The 21,978-nt window shown below is 63.9% G+C and overlaps 1 protein-coding gene across 1 annotated transcript; it reads left to right on the top strand.

Annotated features, from left to right (window-relative positions):
* The first annotated feature begins 351 nt into the window (after nucleotides 1–351).
* Nucleotides 352–21,397, top strand: NXPH4 (neurexophilin 4). The gene is made up of 2 exons (XM_030554672.1): nucleotides 352–445; nucleotides 20,374–21,397. Exons 1-2 carry the CDS (start codon nucleotides 392–394, stop codon nucleotides 21,115–21,117), a joined length of 798 nt encoding a protein of 265 aa, XP_030410532.1. The 5' UTR covers nucleotides 352–391; the 3' UTR covers nucleotides 21,118–21,397.
* The last annotated feature ends 581 nt before the right edge of the window (nucleotides 21,398–21,978 follow it).

Below are 21,978 nucleotides of genomic sequence, written 5' to 3'. Positions count from 1 at the left end.
GGGGGTAGGTGCTTTTGGGGTTCACTTTCTCCTGGCCCCTCCCCCATCCAGAAGGGGGGGTCGGTGTTTTGGGGGTCACTTTCTCCTGGCCCCTCCCAGCCGCATCTCCCAGCGCAGGGAGCCCGGCCGAGGGGTGGGGGCGGGCTGGGATTGGCGGGCTGGGGAATTAAGGGGCTGGCCCCAAGTTCCCGCCCCCCCACCCCCTCCCGTCGGCGGGGAATCTGCGCTGCGCCCCGCGCCAGCCTGCGCTGCGCTGCCCGAGAACTGCGGAGCCAAACTTCTGCAGCCTCCGCCGGCGCCGCTGCCGGCTCGGCCCCCCCGGGTCTGAGCGGCCCCCCCCGAGCTCGCCCTGCCCCGCTCCCAATGCTGGCGGAGGGTTTGTCCCTCCACCATGAAGCTGCTGCGCTGCCTGCCCGCGATCTTCAGCCACTGGCTGCTGCTGAAGGTACGGACCGGCCGGGGGGCGCAGAGGGGCTGCGGGGGGTGGACACGGTGCTGCGGGCGGGCGGTGGTAGCAGAAATACCCCGTGAAAAAGTGAAGTTGGTGGGGGGGGGTGTTTGTTCCTGCAGGGTGGTTTTTAAACGGGGGGGTGCTACTGGGGGGGGGCAGGGAATGATCGCTGTGCTCCCCCAACTTTGCGCTCGCTTACCTTGACCCCACAGGATGTGGGGAGGGGGCAGGCTGGGGCGAGGCAGGGGGCAGAGTTAAGGGGATGGCTGTGGGCTGGATGGCGAGGGGGCACGGGGGGGGTGGATTGCGGAAGCGGGGTGGAGAAAGGTACCTGCAATCGGGGAGCTGAATGCTTGGGGGGGGGCTGCGTCTCTCAGTCCCTGGGCGGCTGATTTGCTGTGGCAACGAGACCCTGTCGCTTTGGAAGTGTTCCCATAAAACCCCAAACGGGCGATTTTTCGGTGTGTGGGGGGGGCGGATTGTAAAGCAGCCAGAAGAACCGTCTGGCAGCTGCCAAAGGGGACAGGACTTGAGAGACTCGCCTGGGCGTGCGAATCCTTTAAATATAGCCAGGGTGGCACCTCTGGCTGTCTCCTCCCGCCCCCCCTGCTTGGGTACGCGTCTGCCAGGTCATGGCAAAGCCCACAGAGACACCCACATGCACCCCGCTGGGCAGGGCAGGTGGCACTGGCTGCCCAAGGCTGAACCGGGCTCCGCTGTCCCACTCTGGAGCCCGAGGCTGGAAATTAGCACCAGGAAGCTCCCCGCAATGGCCGTGGTCTTTCTAACTGTGCACGATGTGTGTGTGCGATGCACAATAAATGTGCACGGCGCACGATGCGTGTGCGTCTGGTACACAGCGCGTAGTGCACGATGTGTGTGCGTCTGGTACATGATGCATGTGTGTGATGCACGATGCATGTGTGCAGCACACAATGCGTGTGCATCTGGTACACTATGCACATGTGTGATGCACAATGCGTGTGCATCTGGTGCACGATGCACATGCGTGATGCACAATGCGTGTGCACAGCAAACAATGTGTGTGCATCTGGTGCACGATGCACATGCGTGATGCACAATGCGTGTGCACAGCACACAATGCGTGTGCATCTGGTGCACATGGCACAGTCTGCAGTACATGGGGCTCCAAGCAGGGCTCTGTGGGAGAACCATTCACCCAGCTGTTCCCCACCTCTCCTCTCCCCATGGCTGGGTTATTCCCTGCAAGCCCTGTTCCAGCCTTTAGCGCATGCGCCCCCCCCATGGGGCGGTATCCGGCTGGTGGGAGCGGGTGTATTGATTACCTCTTTGCTGCGGTTCTCTAGGCTGAGCCACAGTTCGGCGCAGGCCAGAGGCCGGCCCTGAATTCCTTCTTGTTTGAACCCGAGCAGATCTCGAAGACGTCCAGCATTGACTGAAAAATCTGCCAGTGCTGGAGGATCCATCACAGCCCTTGGGAGTTGTCCCCGTGGTTAGTTTACCCGTGGGTACGTCTGTGCCACACGAAAGCCCAAATCTGCCTGCAGCCCCGAGTGACCGAGGGGGCAGGGGACTGTCGGCGGACACGGGGCTCAGGGATCACGGGATGAGGCTGACGCTAGCACGATGGCTGGAGCTCCGGCTCTGAAACTTGCAGTGGGAAATGGCTTTTTGCAGTGTAGACAGACCGGGGGTGTTAACATTCAGCATTAATTTGTCTGGCTTCCACTTCCAGCTGCTGGCTCTCGTTAGACTGACAAGCCCCCGATTAGCGATTCCTGCTCCCGTGCAGACTTCGCTTCCTGATGCGGCTTCAGTTCTCAAGTTTGTCCCCTGCCTGGGGGGGGGGGGGGAGCGGGAGTGAGCCAGAGCCTGGGCTGTGGGGAGCTGGGGCCGCTCCGCATTGTGCTGGCAGAGGGGTTGGGGGGTGTTTGGAGGCTTCTGGTCCCTGCGTACGCACAGGGCCGAGCATCGCCTGTAACACACCAAGGATCAGTTTCCACCCCTTCTCGCACTGGCAAAATCCCACTCCCGCCCTAGGGAAAACCCATCTCCCATCCTGACGCACTGTCTCCTCGGAGAACCCTAGCTCCAGTTCTGCTGCTGGTGTCAATCCGGAGCAACGCTGTTGAGTTAAATTTGGATTGACACGGATGGAATGGAAATCCGGCCTGGCCAAGGAAAGCGTTGGGCCGTAGGCACAGCTGGTGTCAGGGTTAGGCAGGACGGAGGCTGGCCCCTCGGCCGTGCTACCCATGAATCCCAGTCAAGCCCCGTGTAAGTTCGCACAAGCGGAAAAGCACTTAAAGCCAAGTGTGATTAAACAATTGTCAAGGACACCCGGCCTCGGCCCCGCCTGTGCTCCTGGGCGTTGCGCCTTTCAGTCCCGTCTTCCCGACAAAGTGTAATAAATAATCAGAAAACCAACTTGCCACTCCCACAGCCTGGAGATTGGGAACAGCCGAATTTCCCCCTCCCACCCGGCAAGAGCTTCCAATAGGGTTGATAAATTTTTGATTTCGTCCTCGGCTAGCTGCGGCATCTTCCTCTGCCGGCGTGTTTGTAATAGTCCTTTCACAGGTAACTGGCGATGCAACGCTCAGGGCCTGCAAATCGGGAGTTAAGAGGTTTTGCTTGGTGGGTTATTCCCCCCCCCGCCCTCCCCTCTTTTATTTTTGGTGTGTTATAACGGGGGGTTGGGGGGGAATGTGTTGGGCTCATTAAACCGCAGGGTGGGAGAATCTGATTTCATGGCGATCCACTTTTACTTTTCACGTCTCAGTCACTTCTGCTTGCCCAAGGTTAGCATGACCAGCAGCCCGGCTGCTCTGCCTTTGGATTTCGGGGGCGGGAAGGGGCTCGCCACCCGCCCACCTCGTCCAGCTAACTTGGAGAGTGAGTCTCTCCCGAGACCAGCGGGTTTGTTTGGATCTGATGAGGAGCAGGGCCGGCTTTTCTTCTGATTTTCCTCCCCGTTGTGGGAAGGCAGAAGCCAGTGGACTTCGGTGTGACCGGTTGGTGTGCGGAGCGTGATCCTGCAGAAGGGAGGTGTGTGTGTGTGTGCGTGTGTGTGTGTGTGTGTGTGTGAGTGTGTGTGATGCTCTCAGCCCCATGCCTCCAGATCTGCCGCCCTGGGGAAATTAACCCCCAGCCACCTCTTACCTGGGCCTTTGTTGTGAAGCTTAAAAAACAGGGGCATGGCCGGGGGTGTGGGTGCAGGGTTTGTAGTGCCTGGCGATGCGTCTAGCCATGATCCTGCAAAACCACAGGGTGCCACCTCCAGCGGGTCAGGAGCTCTTCAACGCTTCGTGCCCCAGGGGCTCTGCTGGGGGGAAGGGGAAGGATTTTGGAGCAAACCAACCAGCTGGAGTGAAATGTGCAGGGTGGGGCGGCTGGTGGTTCGCCACTGTGGGTTTCACCTCCCACCCCCATGGCATGGCTGGACCCCCCCACAATCTCTCAGCTGGACCCTCAGGCGGGTCCTGATTGGGGGAGTTAGCTGGGGAGAGGGGGGACGACCTGGGTTCATTCTCCCTCTGTGCCATTGGGCGAGTCGCCTGTCGCCCACTTCTCTGCTGTGAAACGGGCTGAAGTTGGGCAGCTTGGGAGGGGCAAAGGGGGGGCTGGTGACGCTGGACTCCCGGCCTCTCCCCGGTGCATTGTCGGGGGAGGGAATTTCCCCCGCTCGGCCTCAGGATTCAGTTTTTTTTGCAGAAGCTCCTCCGGCCGCGGAGCGATTCAGCCCCCTGCCAACGAGCCCCCGGCCGGGCCCAGCGTGGCAAGAAACTTTGAATCCCTGGCGAGTGGTGAGGTCGAGGGGCCGCTGGCTTGGCTGGGGGGGTTGAATGATACTAAGGTGCCGGATCTCGAACCCAGTCCCGGGAGGTGTGCAGATTGCAAACAAACAGCTGATATTTTCCTCCCACTGCCTGGAAGCACCTTGGGGTACAGCGGGGGGGGCCTTGCCCGGAGCTGGGGAGGGCAACCTGTAGCCATGGCTACCAGTGGCTTTTGGGGGACGGGGCTCTCCAAAGGCTCCCGTGCTTGGGGGGGATTTGCCGGACAGCCGGGCTCCTGGATCTGCAGCTGCCGTGTTAGTGACGCATTCAGGGCCAGTGGGTTGTGGGGGAGGCTGTGTCTGGGGAACCCCTGGATCAGACGAGCTCCAGGGAGTGCCCCAGCCCCAGCCGAAGCAGAATTTGGCTTTAGGGAGACCCCTCCCCGGCAGGCACTTTGAGACAGGGGGTGTCTCTTGTGGGGGCCTGGGGGGACCCCGATTCTTATGGGGAGCTGCTGGTCCCAGGAATGACTCTCATGATCAGAGAGGGGGCAAAGTGGAGGGGAGGTTCTTAGGGAGCAGCGGATAGGAGATACCTCCTCGGCTTCAGGCCTGCAGACCACCCCCCTTCTTCTGACTTGCCCGGACGCCTGGGTCCCGGGAAGGACCTCTGCCAGGAACTTTTCGTTTTGTTTTTGGCAGCGGGTGACGGGCAGAAAAGAGTTCGGATGTGACAGTCTGGGCCTGGCCTGAGATAAATCAGTTCATGAGGGGAGGGGGGCCAGGCTAGTCATGTTGGGGCTTGACTCCCTCAGGGCGGAGCCGTGGTGTCTCCAGGTCACACTTCCTGCTGGCCGCTGGGCATCCCGCTCCCTCCGCGCACCCCGGTTCCAGGAGGATTTGAGGCCTGTGAGTTTGGCTGGCTGGAGAATGGAGCATGTAGGTCAGAGCTGGGAGCCAGGACTCCTGGGTTCTATCCCCGGCTCTAGAAAGGAGGGGGGTAGTGGTGAGAGCAGAGGGTAGCTTGGGAACCAGGTGGTCTGGCTGTGTCCTAATCGCTGCTGGTGACTGGCAGTGCAGCCTCCAGCGCGTCCCTTCCCCCTGCCGTGTCTCAGTTTCCCCCTCTACAAAATGGGGGTTGTCACGGAGTTGCAGGCTCAGGATCCGGATGCAGCTGGCCAGGACTCTGGGACGGGGTCTCCCCTCGGGGCTCACTCCCCCCGGGCGAGGAACTGGCTCAGCTTTGGCGCTTCATGGGTCTGACTCGGTCACGCCGTGAGCTCCCCTGGGGGAGCCTGACACGCCCCCCAAGGGCCCTGCTTTCCCCCCCCCCCCCCGCAGCCAGCAGGTACCCCCAGGCAGCGGGTGACAGGCGGGTTGTTAGTCGCTGGGAACTCAGCGTAGGACAGGGCTGGTTAGCACCCACCAGGGACGCTCAGCAAAGTGCATTGGGGGGGGGGCAGAGCCCAGGGCCCTCCTTCCGAGTCCCAGCCCAGGAGACTGACCCCTTCCAGCTGCCCCCTCCGTCTCCCCCCCCCCCGGCTTTGTCTCTTTCCCGGGCCAGCAGGGCACCTGGTCTCTGTTCTCCAGCACGTCTGGCTGATCCTTGCAGCGACGGGGACCCATCAGTTACCACCCTTGCTGGAGTGTCGGCCGTTCTCTGCAGCCCGTCGGCCGTCACCCCTGCCCTGACGCACCTTATCCTACACCACCTAGATATTGAGTAGCACAGAGGGGAAACTGAGGCACACACCGTATTCAGAGACAACATTGAGAACATTCCCACTTCGTCCTGGGAGTGATGCCTCCCCCAGGGGTGGGAACGCAAGACAGTGGGTGTTTGCCGGGCACCGGGAGCACTGAGGACTCTGCCCACCGGAGCCTCGACCCCCAGCCCTGCTGCAGCCCCCCTTCCCAGGCCTCTGTGCTGCACTGCAACTGGCAGCTCTGGCTGCAGGTTGCCCAGCTGGGGCCCGGGAGCTGCGGGAAACACCCAGTTCATTCCCCTTTCTGCTCCTTTTCCCTGATTGCCCCTGTAGGTGGCCGAGGGCCCTGGGGCTCCGTCTCCAGGGGCTGCCAGGGGGCCTCTTCTCTGAGCAGATGCTGCAGCCCCTTGGGAGACCCCCCCCCCCGATCTCGTCTGGGCCTGACGTAACCCCCTCCTGGTTCGTGCTGTGTGACTGACTGGGAGGGGAGCGGGGGCTGGTGGTTAGAGCAGGCGAGGCTGGGAGCCAGGACTCTGGGGTTCCATTCCTGACTCTGGGAGGGGAGCGGGGGCTGCTGGGTTAGAGCAGGGGGGGACTGGGAGCCAGGACTCTTGGGTTCTGTTCCTGACTCTGGGAGGGGAGTGGGGGCTGCTGGGTTAGAGCAGGGGGGGACTGGGAGCCAGGACTCCTGGGTTCCATTCCTGGCTCTGGGAGAGCAGTGGGGGCTGGTGGTTGGGGGGGGGGCTGGGAGCCAGGACTCCTGGGTTCCAGTTCCTGGCTCTGCCACGGAGTTACTTGACTGCCGCTCTGCGTGAGGATTAGCGATCCCGGGGCCTGGTTTGTAGGAGTGAGGTGTTAACCCTGAGACCCTGATTTCCAGCCCCTGCCTTGGTTGCTGCACCCTCTGCCCTCCCAGAGCCTGGAAGAGAACCCAGGAGTCCTGACTCCCAGCCCCACTCGCTCTAACCACTAGACCCTGCTCCTTCCCCCTCGTTATGGAAATACACCCCCTTCACATGTCTCCACATTGAATTGGGCACATGGCATTAATCCCGGGGGGCAGGCCTGGTGGGGGGAGCTCAGCTCTTGTCAGGTGCCTTGGGGATTTCTGATTGTTCACTGCCCTGAGGCCCCTTGGAGTGCATTAATCGGGGGGCATTGCAAGCCCCCCCTCCGCTGAGGCCCCATGTGCTCCTGGCTCAGACCAGCAGGGGGAGCCCTTGCGCACCATTCCCCATCCTCCCACTCTGGACACAGCTGCTCCAGCTCTTTGTACAGCACCGTGCGCCTGGCAGATGGGGGTTGGTGAGGTCTAGTGGGAGCGAGAAGGTGGAGCTGGGAGTCAGGACTCCTGGGTCCATGGCTCAGGGTCCTCCCCCGACCCCTGCCCGGGCGGGTGTGGGGCACAGCAGCTGAGGCAGGGGCTGGGCTGTCAGGAGGAAGGTGTGTGGTTTTTGTGGCAGCAGGATCAGCCCAGCCTGGCCCCAGAGCCGCTGTGAACATGGGGTTAACGGAAACATCACATATGTTTGGTCACACGTATTCGGAGTGAGCTGATGTCTGTCTCCCCCCCCCACACTCCCCCCTTCATTCCCCTTGGTGCCCGGTGCGGGTGGGTGTGCCCGGCAGGTGTGCCCAGCGTGTGATTGGCAGCCCAGGGACTGGACCCACCACCCCAGGGCACCCGTGTATCGCCGACTGTTTTCACATCGGTGGCTGCTTTGTGAAGGGGTTGGCGGAGCTGGGTGTGGGGGGAGCCCAGGGCTGGCGGGGCAGGGGGCTGCGGATCGGGTTTGAGGGGTGTCGGTGGGGGAGTCGGGGCTGGCTGGGCAAGGGGCTGTGGGTCAGGATTGAGGGGTGTCAGTGGGGGAGTCGGGGCTGGCGGGGCGGGGGGCTGCGGGGCAGGATTGAAGGGTGTCAGCGGGGGAGTTGGGGTTGGCGGGGCAGGATTGAGGGGTGTCGGTGGGGGAGTCAGGGCTGGTGGGGCAGAGGGCTGCGGGGCAGGATTGAGGGGCATCGATGGGGGAGTCGGGGCTGGCTGGGCAGGAGATTGTGGGTCAGGATTGAGGGGTGTCAGCGGGGGAGTTGGGGCTGGCGGGGCAGGATTGAGGGGTGTCGGTGGGGGATTTGGGGTTGGCGGGGCAGGATTGAGGGGTGTCGGCGGGGGAGTCAGGGCTGGTGGGGCAGAGGGCTGCGGGGCAGGATTGAGGGGCATCAATGGGGGAGTCGGGGCTGGCTGGGCAGGAGATTGTGGGTCAGGATTGAGGGGCATCAGCGGGGGAGTCGGGGCTGGCGGGGCAGGATTGAGGGGTGTCGGTGGGGGATTTGGAGTTGGCGGGGCAGGGGGCTGCGGGTCAGGATTGAGGGGCGTCGACAGGGGAGTCAGGGCTGGCGGGTCGGGGGGCTGTGGGTCGGGGTTGATGGGCGTCAGCCCCACTGCATCTGCGTCTCTCCCGCCGGGGCCGATCCCGGTTGCCAGGGAGCCAGCAGCCGCTCGAGAGGTCAGGATTGGCCCCCAGGCAGCAATCGGCTTCGTGTCGGCAACGTGGCTCCTCTCCGGTGTGCGGAGAAACGACCCGGCAAAGATGAAACGTCCCCTCCAGCCGGCTGGACGGATGAGACAGAAAGAATCACCCCCCCCCGATGACTGGGTGGAAAAGCCGTTTTGGGAACGAGTGCCCAGGCTGGGGGTGTCGATCCCTGGCTGGCGCGGTGCCCGGGTGCCCGTCCCAGGCAGCTGAGCTGGCATCGGCTGCCGCCACAGCGGACAAATACTGTTTAAGTTCTTCATGCAGGAGAACATCTGCCTGCGCGGGTTTTATGTGCCCCCAGGACAGCCGGGCTGGGAGGTCTTCGTCCCCGTTTTACAGGTGGGGAAGCCTGAGGCCCGGGGAGCTGGCCCCAGGGCCAGGGAGTTGGGGGCAGAGCTGGATGCTGATTCCGGTGCCGTTAGCCACAGCCTCTCCCCACCCCCCTCGGGCTCTTCCCAGCCCATTACCGTGCCACTTCGTTTCCAGGAGACCCCCCCCACCCCCGCCTGCCAGATGCTCTGGGATCTTGGGGGGATGCTACAGAAATGGAAGGAGACCCCCCCATTACATCCCATTCCTTGTCACTGCGACAGCCCCATATCCCCCTGCACTCCCACCCCTATCCTGGGGCCATGGGGGCTGCAAAGTTAACCCCCTGCACCCCCATAGTCCTCTGCTCCTCCACCCCTATCCTCTGGGCACGGGGTGCTGCCAAGATAGCCCCCTGCACCCCCATAACCCCACCTCTCCCTCTGCACCCACATGCCTCCAAAACACAGAGGGACCCATGATAACACCGCACCTCCCCCTCTGGGCCCCCCACCCCAGGGGGCACCGAGAAGGAGGTCTCTCCCCCTTCCCCTCCATGTGGGGAGGGCTCCGCTGATAACAGATCAGGCCGGGAGCCGCGCGGGGCAGGTAATCCTCGCCCGGCGACACATGCACATGAAACAAATTATCCCCCAGACGCCAGAGCCTTGATTGTCTCTGCCAGCGCCGATTCCTCACCGTGGGCTTTTAATCCCAGCCTCTGTCCTCCTTCCTCCCCCAGGGATAGGGGGTGCGGGGGGGCAGACATGTCCTCCCACCTGCTGTGAATAAACTGGCACAGCCTGGAGGGGCTTGAAAAGGGGCTTTTGGTTGTTGGGGAGCTGGGGGGGCAGGGCTGGGATAAAAGGGGGCTGCATGTTGGGAATGAGGGGCACCGGCAGAGCTGCAGGGGGGCAGGGCTGGGCTAGTGGGGGGCTGCGGGTCGGGAGTGAGGGGCAGCAGCAGAGCTGAGGGGGCAGGGCTGGGCTAACAGGGGGCTGCGGGTCGGGAGTGAGGGGCACCTGCAGGATGTAGGGGGAGCCTGGGACTGTAACAGACGAGGTGGCAGTTTGCAAAGGGGAGAAGAGGATTTGCACCGGGGGGGGGTTGGGGGGGATCATGTTCCCCTGCAATTCCCCCTCCCTCGTTTTTCATTCACCGTCTGACCTTAAGTGCGTGCGGAATCCCTTTTAATACCAATCAGGCCGTGCCGAGGGCGGGGGACGGGAACTTTGAAATGCAATTTATGATCCTGCCTGATAAGATCTTATAAAATTTCCCGGCCACACTCGAAATTACATTTCCATTGCGCAGTCGAACTGATCTCCGCGAGTATATGATACTTGCCACTTTTATGGCTACATTTATTGCAATAATAAAGTGAAATGGTGGGTCTGGGAGCGGGGCCTGGGAGGGGGCCTGGCAGGGGGACGCCTGGGTTGTTCCACAGTTTTCTGGCTGCAGGGAAAACTTTGCTTGCAAAGGACAAGCTGGACTGGTGCCTTCGTATGCTCCTGGCTGGGGGGGGGGGAGCAGGGCAGCACCCCAACCCCGCCGAGTGAAACCCCTCACTCCCTTTCTGAGTCATGCCCAGGGAAATTGTATTCTCCCTGGTTTAGAGATGGGGAAACTGAGGCACAGCTGGTGGGGGTGAGGCAGGGGAAGTGACTCAGAGGAAGGAGCAGAACCCGGGCTCCTGACTCTCTGCCCCTGGTGCTCTAAGCACTAGACCCCACTGGAGAGAGAACCCAGGCATCCTGGCTCTCCCTTCCCCCACCCCGCGAGGCCGCATCTGGCTTTTCTCCGGGCAGCACAGGGAGGGATCGACTCAGCCCAGATCAAAGCCCTCGACAAGCCGCTCGTGGCCAGGCCAGGGGGAGACGGGTCACGCTCTGGCTGCCCTCGTGCGCGGGATCATCACAAGTCTTAATAACCTGCCAAGCCGCAGCTCTCTGGGGGCAGAGCTGGCAGACTGTCCCCTGGGGCTAAGGGATTCTCTGCCTGTGCCCCTCACTCCCGACCTGCAGCCCCCTGCTAGCCGGGCCTGTCGGTGCCCCTCACTCCTGACCTGCAGCCCCCTGCTAGCTGGGCCTGTCGGTGCCCCTCACTCCCAACCTGCAGCGCCCTGCTAGCCGGGCCTGTCGGTGCCCCTCACTCCCGACCTGCAGCCCCCTGCTAGCCGGGCCTGTCGGTGCCTCTCACTCCCGACCCGCAGCCCCTGCTAGCCCAGTGCTGGGCTCCCGACATGCAGCTCTGCCAGTGCCCCTCACTCCTGACCCACAGCCCTGAACTCTCCCCTTGGGGCTGCTGGTAGTTTTCCTGGTGCTGGTTCTGGGCTCAGCTCCCCATTTCTCAGACCCTACCCAGGGCTGACGAGTGCATGGCATGAGCGAGGCTAGAACTCCTCACTGCCTGCTCCAGATGCACCAGCCCTGAGCTAAAGGAGAATCTCCATCAGCAGTGTAGGGACCATGACACATGCCCCCGAGCAGTTGATTCCAGCCAGCGGAGGGCAGCGCTGTGACATCATAGGGGGGCCCCCCCCCGCCCTTTAAGCCTCTGACATCACATCCGTTCCCCATAGGATTCTCTGTGATGTCATAGGGGAGGGGCTGTGAGCTCGGAGCGGGCAGGGGCAGGCCACTGACCTTGGGCAGAGCTCTGCCCAGGGCACCAAGTGGCCGTTTTCGTAGCCCCCCCGCAACGTGTTCGTTGCCCCTTGAAGCCGGGGCCTGGAACCTGTTGCCTCCCACCTGCAGTCCAGGTCTGTGGGGCGGGGACCGGACCCAGGCAGCCGTGTAAGCAGTTCTCAGCCTAGAGGGTGGGGCTCTGGGCTAGGAGTGAGGACTCCTGGGTTCTTTTCCTGGCTCCACCATGGACCTCTGCCAAGCCCCCCCCATGCCTCAGTTTCCCCCCTTTGTCTGTTCAGTCTGCGAGCTCCAGGGTGCAGGGACTGTCGCGCTCCCTGCGCAGCGCCTGGCGCCACGGGCCTCAATCTCCACTGGGGGCCTCCTGGTGCCACCGTCGTACACCCAGTGTAATGGTCCCTGCCCTGCAAACAGCCGCCGTGGTGGAGAGGCTGCAGAGACCGAGCTGCTCCCCCTGCCGAGGGCTCCCCCGGGGCGTGTGCAGGGCCAGTCCGCCCCAGCCCCACACGCAGACGCCCCCGTTCGCCAGGTCTCCCAGCTTGGCCCGGGCAATTGGCTGAATCCCCTTTAAATAATCCAGCCAAGGGACCAGTTTAACCAGGGCTCTGGGCTCTTCACCGCCCCCCTTCCCCGTCTCCTGCGCCGCTGGAGGGGACGTTTTTAATGCAGCGCCTCTGAGAGCGAGATTCAATTTCATCTTGGCCTCCTCAGGCTCCCCCCCCCCGTCACATCCCCGCTTGGCTCCGTGCGGCCCTTCGTTCGGGGGGTTCACGAGCCGCCTGGGCCTGGATCTTTGTCTCTGGCCTCCCCCCTGTCAGCTTCTCTGGCTCCTGGTTTGCATCCCACTCTGGGGGGGTTCTCTCTCCCCAAAGCGCATCCCCCCACCCTGCGCTCTTGCACAAGGAACGCAGGAGACGCACGTCAGGGAGAAAGAACCGAAAGACGAACCCCCAGGCCATGAAATATTTATTAGCCGGGTGCCTTAATACAAGAGCCGCGCCGGCTGTGGGGTTAGCGGGAGCTGGGGGGGCGCGGCAGGGAAGGGAGATGGGCGATGGATGGTGGTTGGGGTGCTGGGGTTTCCATGGCTGGCAGGGCGGGGGGTGGCAGACGGCCCGGCTGGGCATCCGTGTGCGGCCCGCTGGGGGTGGGGGCGCAGATGGTACAGCTCCACTACTGCTGCCAGCCGAGGGAGTCGCTCCTCAAGCCGAGTGGTGGAGGGTGGCTGGGCTGGGGCAGCTCCCCCCTGAGTAGGTGGCACCGGTGGGGGGGGAGCGCAAGTCTGGCACCCTGACCCCACCCACGGCATCTTAGTAAATGGGGCAGGGGCCTGGACTAACAGGTCCTTGGTGACGCTGGTGCCTCATTCCCTGCCCCCCAAGCCAGCCAGCCCCCTGCCCTGGGAGTAGATCGGAGCTGGTGTCCCCTGGAGGGGAAAGGCCCCATGCCCCATTCCCTGCCCCCCGAGCCAGCCAGCCCCCTGCCCTGGGAGCAGATCGGAGCTGGTGTCCCCTGGAGGGGAAAGGCCCCATGCCCCATTCCCTGCCCCCCGAGCCAGTCAGCCCCCTGCCCTGGGAGCAGATCGGAGCTGGTGCCCCCAGAGGAGAAAGGCCCCATGTCCCATTCCCTGCCCCCCGAGCCAGCCAGCCCCCTGCCCTGGGAGCAGATCGGAGCTGGTGCCCCCAGAGGAGAAAGGCCCCATGTCCGTTCCCCAACTCCCTTCTGTACCCCGAGTGTGACACAGACATTGGTGTGGGGGAGACGAAACTGCATCAGGCAATTTGCCTCTTGCCCCAGAGACCCGTTGCTGGGGCCACGGGCAGGCGGGAGCCGGGATCCAGGGCCGGCAGCTGGCAGAGGAGCAGCGAACGGAGAGGAGGTGGCAGAGCTGGCATGTGCCAGCGTCCGCGGGGGGCACCGAACAGCCGGCCTGCGCCACGGCCACGGGCTGCGTCTTTCAAACGCCTTTGAGCTCGGTGTGGGCGCGAGGGGCCCAGGCAGGTGGGGGGCAGCAGGATCCTGGGGGTTGGGCTTTCCTCAGCTGGCCTCCGTGGGACCTCGTGGAGGGGATCGTTACACCCTAGTAATGGGGGCTGGTCCCCTCTCTGCCCCCTGTCTGCTCTGCTCCTGTTCTCTGCCCCCATCTGCCTGGTACCCCCAGCCTCCCATTCCTGCCCTGCTCCACCTGCCCCCCCCCCACGCCTGGCACCATCTGTCCCCTTCCCCCCTCCCCACTCTCGACCTTCAGCCGTCTGGCCAGCTCCACGGGGCTCCATTCGTTCCAAGCTCCTTCAGCCGTCCCTGGCAGCATGGGGGGGGGGGGGCTGGTCCCTGGCAGCATGGGGGGGGGACTGGTCCCTGGCAGCATGGGGGGGGGGGCTGGTCCCTGGCAGCGTGGGCGGGGGGGCTGGTCCCTGGCAGCATGGGGGGGGGCTGCTCCCTGGCAGCATGGGGGGCCTGGTCCCTGACAGCATGGGGGGGCACTGGTCCCTGGCAGCATGGGGGGGGCTGGTTCCTGGCAGCGTGGGGGGGGGGCTGGTCCCTGGCAGCATGGGGGGGGACTGGTCCCTGGCAGCATGGGCGGGGGGGCTGGTCCCTGGCAGCATGGGGGGGGCTGGTTCCTGGCAGCATGGGGGGGGACTGGTCCCTGGCAGCATGGGGGGGGCTGGTCCCTGGCAGCATGGAGGGGGGGCTGGTCCCTGGCAGCGTGAGGAGGAGGGGACTGGTCCCTGGCAGTGCAGGGCTAGCCCATCCCTGATTCCTGGGAGCCCCTGCTCGCCCAGCCCTGGGCTCCCTCCCCCAGCTCTGCCGGTGCCCCTCACTCCTGACCCGCAGCCCCTGCTAGCCCAGCCCTGGGCTCCCCCCAGCCCTGCCGGTGCCCCTCACTCCCGACCCGCAGCCCCTGCTAGCCCAGCCCTGGGCTCCCCACCCCCAGCTCTGCCGGTGCCCCTCACTCCCGACCCACAGCTCCTGCTAGCCCAGTCCTGGGCTCCCCACCCCCAGCTCTGCCGGTGCCCCTCACTCCCGACCTGCAGCCCCTGCTAGCCCAGCCCTGGGCTCCCCACCCTCAGCTCTGCCGGTGCCCCTCACTCCCGAACCGCAGCCCCTGCTAGCCCAGCCCTGGGCTCCCCACCCCGAGCTCTGCCGGTGCCCCTCACTCCCGACCTGCAGCCCCTGCTAGCCCAGCCCTGGCTCCCCACCCCCAGCTCTGCCAGTGCCCCTCACTCCCGACCTGCAGCCCCTGCTAGCCCAGCCCTGGGCTCCCCACCCTCAGCTCTGCCGGTGCCCCTCACTCCCGACCTGCAGCCCCTGCTAGCCCAGCCCTGGGCTCCCCCCAGCCCTGCCGGTGCCCCTCACTCCCGACCCGCAGCCCCTGCTAGCCCAGCCCTGGGCTCCCCACCCCCAGCTCTGCCGGTGCCCCTCACTCCCGACCCACAGCTCCTGCTAGCCCAGCCCTGGGCTCCCCACCCCCAGCTCTGCCGGTGCCCCTCACTCCCGACCTGCAGCCCCTGCTAGCCCAGCCCTGGGCTCCCCACCCTCAGCTCTGCCGGTGCCCCTCACTCCCGAACCGCAGCCCCTGCTAGCCCAGCCCTGGATCCCCACCCCCAGCTCTGCCAGTGCCCCTCACTCCCGAACCGCAGCCCCTGCTAGCCCAGCCCTGGGCTCCCCACCCTCAGCTGTGCCGGTGCCCCTCACTCCCGACCCGCAGCCTGGACTGCCGTGGCACAGTCACCTTCCCAGGGCCTGTCACTCACCAGCCCTCCCCCTGCCCCCCATCTCAGCTTGTCAGGGCCTGACGGATGCACCTGGCTCTGCTCGGTGTCCGGTGTTAGCACCGGCTCCGCGCTCCCCCTGGCCGAGATTAATGGGACCTGTCACCGGCCCCTTGTTTGCTGCACACCTCTGGCCCGGCCGGGTCTGCGCCGGGGGGGCCCCGGGGACTGTCGCTCACAAATGCCAGTTAATCTCCACATGCTAACGGGAGCAGGACCAGCTGAGACGGGGACCCGGCAGGTGCAGAATCTCCCCCCCGTCCGGTGGCCCAGTTGGCCTGGCTGGGGCTGTCCGACCCCCCGCCCCATAGACAGATCAAACTGGATCTATGAATGCTGCTCCCCCCTCCCCGGCTCCATCAGGCCTTGGAATGACAGGGTTCGTGCCCCCCCCATAGCCCCAGGGGCTCTGTACCCCCCCCAGGAGCCCCACTCACTCCAGCTGGGGGCCGTGGGGTGTTTAAGCTCCAGGCTGTTGCCCCCAGGTATTTGCAGAGTGGGCCCCCCCCGCACTACCCCTCCCGATCGATGGTGCTGGAGGGCTGCCAAACCTGTCCTGCTTTGGAATTCCTGGAGCTGGCAAGGGGGGGGCTGAGCTGGGAGCTGGCAAACCTGCTATCTCCCCCCCTCGCCCAGCTCTGCCGGTGCCCCTCACTCCCGACCCGCAGCCCCTGTTATCCCAGCCCCGATCTCTCCCCCACCCACAGCTCTGCTGGTGAGAGGGGGCCCAACTGGCTTTAACTGCCCCTTCGGCTGGGGTGGGGGCAGTGGGAAGACCTTTCCTCTGCTTCCCGCTGCCCCCCGCACATGGATCATTTGCCCCCCACTGCTGGTGCATCCGCGGCAGAGAGCCCTGGGGGCTCAGGGGTACCCAGCCCCGCGGAAGGTGCAGCTGGGGGGGGGGGGGGGGGGGCGATCACGGGCAGCGTCTTAGTCGGGCTCATTTCCTGGTAATTTCCTGCACTGCATGGGAGGCTGCCCGTTCCCCCCGGCAGGATTTGACAGGGGCGGGGGGGTCCCAATCAATATGTATGAGCTGCAGGATTAATAACCGCAGGCAGGCACTGGGCTGGGAGGCAGATGGGAGATAACGGGGGGGGTGTGTGATTGACATGACTGCCGTCGTTCCCTCCCCCCATCTCTCTCTATCTTCCCCCAAGGTCTCTCTCTCTCCTGGGGAGCCCCCCCTTGCCTCCCCACCTCCTGCCCGTGCTGGGGCTCCGGCTCCTGCCGGCTCAGACACCCGGCTTTGAAGCTGCATTGAAATATAGATAAGGCTGATTGTGTTCAGAGAAAGAGATTGGGGGGTGGGAAAGGAGGCAGGTGGCTGGAGGGGGGTTGAAGGGCTGGCCCAGGTGTGTGTGTGGAGGGGGGGACCTGGATCAGAGCCAGCTCCTCAAGAGGGGCTGGTAAGGGGGGGCCGTCGGAGACCCCGGAGAACGGTAGCACAGCTGGGGGCTGCTTGGATTCCCCCTTCCCCCCCATGGGGCAGGCTGGGTGAGGACCCATCGCGTCCCATCAGACCTCTGGGCACTGCCAGGTGGGAACGGGTCGCCCTGCGCCCTCGAGGGGCCGCCTGCTGGGAAGGTCACTGGCTCTCCCAGGTACCAGATTACCCCCCCCCCCGCTGCCAGGTGTTGTGCCAGGCTGGCACCGCGCTGCTTCACACACACACCCCCTGGCACCCAGAGCCAGCTCCCGCCCGGGAGTGGCTGAGATGCGGCACGTCAGCCGAGCTGCGCTCAGCAAGCCCGGCACCGGGGAATCAAGCGACTAATCCCAGCCCAGGTGGTGTCTTTGCCGGCTAACCCCGCGGCAGGGGACTTGGATTTCACAGCAGCCACTGCGGAGGCAGAAAGGAAAAGGACGTTCCAGGGCGTCCCCGGTCGCCCCCCGGGCTTGGCAGGGAGAGGGGCTGGGGGTGCTGCCCTGAGTGCATAGGCAGGACGGCCCTGGCACCTGACTCCAGGCCTTACCCCCACCTCCTCCTCCCAGCATTCAACGGGGGCCGTGGGGAGCGGCACATCAGTTAGTGCAGCCCTGAGGCTGCTCTAATGGGAGCCGGGGGCTGGGCAGGGCGTAGATTGCAGAGAGTGTAAAGGTGGGTTGAAATACCCCTCGCCCCCGGCCAGGGACAGGAATGGGGTAACCAAGGACCAGGCCAATTAGCCCCCACACCACCACCCCCAGCTCCTGGGCTTCAAACCCCCTGGGGCCTGGGAGCTGGACTTAGACCTGACAAACTCATCCCGCCTCTGTCACTAGCCTTGCCCCTGGCCAGATTGGGTTAGTTTCCTGGGACAGCCTGGTCCCCAACCCACACGCTGCCCCCCTCGATCTTCCCACACCGGCTCCTCAGCCCCCTGCCTCCAAACCGCCCTCCCAACATTGTTTGCCTGGGAAACCAGGTCGGCTGGAGCTGAGCATAAAAACCTGCCACGAAAGTGACAGTGATTGACGAGGCTGGGCCGAGCCATGATCAAAAGCCACCGGAGCGCAGCTGAGACACGCCAGGTGGAGACCAGCTGCAGGGGGGGGCGGGGGGGTGATAAATAGGGAGACAGCTCTGAGAAACTGCAGCCAGCAAGGGGCTGGGATGCGGGGGGTAAGTAGGTAGAGTTGAGCGATGGGGAGCGTAGCTGGGTAAATCCAGCAGCTGGCGCAAAGATGGCAGATGAGCCAAGTGCAGGAGACGGGGCCTGATCTCGCAGGCAAACGCAGAAGCTCTTTGGGGCAGGGATGTGTGTCCGGCACCTGGCACGATCCCTTCCTGACACCTTCTAGGGAACACACTGCAATGCACGTACTGACAGCCCCCTTCACTTCCTGTCCCAAACTGCCTGGCCATTTAGCCAGCAGGCATGTTCTGCCCCAGAGGTGGCTGCATTTTGGCTGGATACGGCTCGTATGTCATCCCTTTCAGCCGCCGTTCGATAGGGCTGAAGGAGCTTAGAAATGGCCCCTTTTAACCACAGGGGAACAGAACCCCGGAGTCCTGATTCCCAGCCTCCCCCTCCCACCCATTTGCCCCTTCTTGGAAGTCAGGTGTGTGGCCAGGACTCCTGGGTTCCATTCCCAGCCCTGGAAGGGAGGAGTGGAGTCGAAGGGTGGCAGCAGGGTAGAAGGGGGAGGTGGCATGTGTGTCAGGACTCCTGGGTTCTATTTCTACCTCTACCAACACCTCCCCTGGGAGAAATTCCCCACTGGCTGTGTGCCTCAGTTTCCCTGTGACAACGCAGGGGAACGGTACGCCCCAGCTCGCTGGGAGTGTGTGTGTGGCGGGGGGAGGATCTTTGCATGGTGCCTGGAGTTCCTGGGTTAAGAGCCGCCGCCTGGGGCTCTTCGCGGGGGGGGGGAGGGGGGGCTCTCCAGTGGCAGCTTGTTCCAAGGGCCCCCGGGCTGGGTTTAAGGGGCGGGGGAGGCTGTGGCCCAGGATCTGCCAGCTCAGCAGAAGCTGTGGGCGTGGGGCGTTCCAGCGGCCCTGCCCGGCGTCTCCCCATGCACCCTTCCGCCGGGGGCAGGATCCGCAGCGTTCGGCCCGGCGGGGGCCCTGTAATTTCAGCTGCAGATCAGAGGCTCTGTATAATACAATTAGGCTCCCCTGCCCCCGCCCACCCACCTGCATTTTAATGGGGCTGGAACATGCCAGCACAGGTGCTAATGAACCTGCCAGTGTGGGTGCCAAGGAGCTGCCAGGTGCCTGTTTCATTTAGTTAGAAACTGCCTGAAAACTGTCCTGCCGAGATGGTGCCCGGTGCCACCCTCCTTCCCCCCCGAGGGATGGGCAGGGTGCCGGGGAACGCGGGGAAGGGACCAGCGGGGCTCCCAGCAGAATCAGCCGACCTTGCCCCAGGGATGGGCTTGGCCTGGAAATCCCCGGGGCCGCCTTGGCCCAGGCTGGTAAATTGCCTGTTGTGTTTAGTCATCGCCTGGGCAGAAGTTTAATGAGGCTCCCTGCCTGCTCCCTGTACCTGTGAATGACACCCACCGCCGCCGGTCTGCAGCACGTCCCCACCTGCCGCTCAGCTCAGCCGCCTGCGTGTGTGTGTTCGTGTGTGTGCGCGCGGGTGAGAGCGTGTGTGTGTTTGGGTGTGTGTGTGCGCACGGGTGGGCATGTTCATGTGTGTGCATGGGTGAGAGCGTGTGTGTGTGTGTGCGCGGGCAGCTGTGTCCGTGTGAGTGTGTTTGGGTGAGAGTGTGTGTGAGAGTGTGCATGTGTGCTCATGTGAGTGTGTTTGGGTGTACAGGGGCATGTGGGTGTGTTCATGTGTGTGTGTTTGGGTGAGAGCGTGTGTGTGTGTGTGCGGGCAGCTGTGTGTGTGTGTTTGGGTGAGAGTGTGCATGAGTGTGCGTGGGTGTGTTCATGTGTGTGTTTGGGTGAGAGTGTGCGTGAGTGTGTGTGGGTGTGTTCATGTGAGTGTGTTTGGGTGTACATGGGCATGTGGGCGTGTTCATGTGTGCGTGTTTAGGTGAGAGCATGTGTGTGCGCGCTGGCGGGCGTGTTTGTGTGTATGTGTTTGGGTGAGAGTGTGTGAGTGTGCGTCGGCAGGTGTGTGAGTGTGGGTGTGAGTGTGTGTGTTCATGAGAGTGTGTTTGGGTGTGCATGGGCATGCGGGCGTGTTCATGTGTGTATGTTTAGGTGAGAGCATGTGTGTGTGCGCACGGGTGGGCATGTTCATGTGTGTGTTTGGGTGAGAGCGTGTGTGTGTGTGTGCATGGGCGTGTTCGTGTGAATGTGTTTGGGTGAAAGCATGTGTGTGTGACTGTACACGGGCGTGCAGGCGTGTTCACATGAGCTCCATGAGCTTTGGAACCTGCGTTCAGGTGCTATCGTAAAACCAGCCATTGCTGCACCTCGGTGCAGCTGGAGCCAGCCCCCCCCCCCGGGGCTCAGACACCGCGGACACGGCTGTTGGGGCCGGAGAGCCTTTGTGCTGGTTCTGGTGCTACCGGGCCCAGTTCCAAGGGACCCTCCTAGGCTTGGCGCTGAGCCTGGCTGACTCGGGAGTTTGGCAGGGTTTGGGGGGGCAGAGCAGGGCTGTGCTGGGGAGTGGGGCACAGAGGGGCAGGGCAGGGGGCACAGGGACTTGGACACGGGTTGGGGGGCAGGCAGGGCTGTGATGGGGTGGGGGCTGTGCTGTGCTGGGGAGCAGGGTTGTGCTGACTCACTGCCCCACTCTTTCTGCCCCCCACAGGTGGTCTGTGTGGAGGGCCACATGACCAAAACCTTGGGCTACCTGGAGCTGGGCACCTCAGGGCTCCTCAAAACCCTCCCGCCCGGCGCCTTGAAGCCTCCGCCCCTGCCCCCGGCCCGGCTGTTCTCCGGGGAGCCCTCGAAGGCCAAGGCTGGCGCCCTGAGCCCCTGGGCCTGGCCTAGGAACCAGACGGGCGCCGAGCCCCCGGGCCAGCGGGTCCAGCGCAAGCCCTCGCTCAAGATGGGCCGGGCCCGGAAGATCTTCGGCTGGGGCGACTTCTACTTCAACATCAAGACCCTCAAGTTCAGCCTCCTGGTGACGGGCAAGATCGTGGACCACGTCAACGGCACCTTCAGCGTCTACTTCCGGCACAATTCCTCCAGCCTGGGCAACGTCTCCGTCAGCATCGTGCCCCCGGGCAAGGTGGTGGAGTTCGATGTGCTGGGCCCCCCGCCGGCCCCCGAGCTCCAGCAGGCCACCCTGCCCGAGGCCAAGGAGCCCCGGGCCTTCAACTGCCACGTGGAGTACGAGAAGACCAACCGGGCCCGGAAGAACAAGCCGTGCCTCTACGACCCGGCCAAGGTGTGCTTCGCCGAGCACACGCAGAGCCATGCCGCCTGGCTGTGCGCCAAGCCCTTCAAAGTCATCTGCATCTTCGTCTCCTTCTGTAGCTTTGACTACAAGCTGGTGCAGAAGGTCTGCCCTGATTACAACTTCCAGCACGACCGCCCCTACTTCGGCTGAGCCCCCCCCGTCCCCCCAAATAAAAACCCAGCTCGCACAGCAGTCGGGGGGTGGGGAAGGACCCTGTCTCGCCCTGGTGGGGTCCGAGGATGGGCTTCTCCAGGCTGCGCGGAGGAGGGAGTGCCGTGGAACCGGGCAAGGGGGACCCTGGGGCGAGCCCCTTTGGGGACAGGACACTTTGCTCCATCAGCTACGGGCCTGCGGAACCGCCCAGGACCCGGCCAGGCCGGGCAGACGCAGCCGGCTCCCCTCGAACCGTGGTGGAAGGATGGGTGGGGGGACAAGCGAGCAACAGAGCCGGAGCCGGTCGTCCCCATTTTTGCGGGGAAATGGAGGGACGAGGGCCAGGGGCTGCACAGGGCCAGCGAGTGACACGTTCCAGGGGTTCAAATCGGCAAGGTGGGGTTGTGCGTGTAAATGTATCAGTGATATGGGGGGTGTTGGCTGGAGTGTGAATGGTGGGGAGTGCATGTGTAAATGTATCCATGACATTGGGGGTGCATGTGTAAATGTATCAGTGATATCGGGGGTGTTGGCTGGCGTGTGATTGGCGTGTGTGTGTGTAAATGTATTAGTGATATCAGGAGGTGCGTGTGTAAATGTATGAGTGATATCGGGGCATGTGTATGTAAATGTGATAGTGGGGGGTGTTGGCATGTGATTGGTGTGTGTATGCGTGTGTAAATGTATCAGTGACAGTGGGGGGTGCGTGTGTAAATGTATCAGTGATGGCGGGAGTGCGTGTGTAAATGTATCAGTGACAGTGGTGGGTGCGTGTGTAAATGTATCAGTGATATTGGGGTGTGTGCGTGTGTAAATGTATCAGTGACGGGGGGTGCGTGTGTAAATGTATCAGTGACA

This window comes from Gopherus evgoodei, chromosome 3 (genome assembly GCF_007399415.2).
Source record: "Gopherus evgoodei ecotype Sinaloan lineage chromosome 3, rGopEvg1_v1.p, whole genome shotgun sequence".
Lineage (NCBI taxonomy): Eukaryota > Metazoa > Chordata > Testudines > Testudinidae > Gopherus > Gopherus evgoodei.
This window is presented reverse-complemented; position numbering and strand designations above follow the sequence as displayed.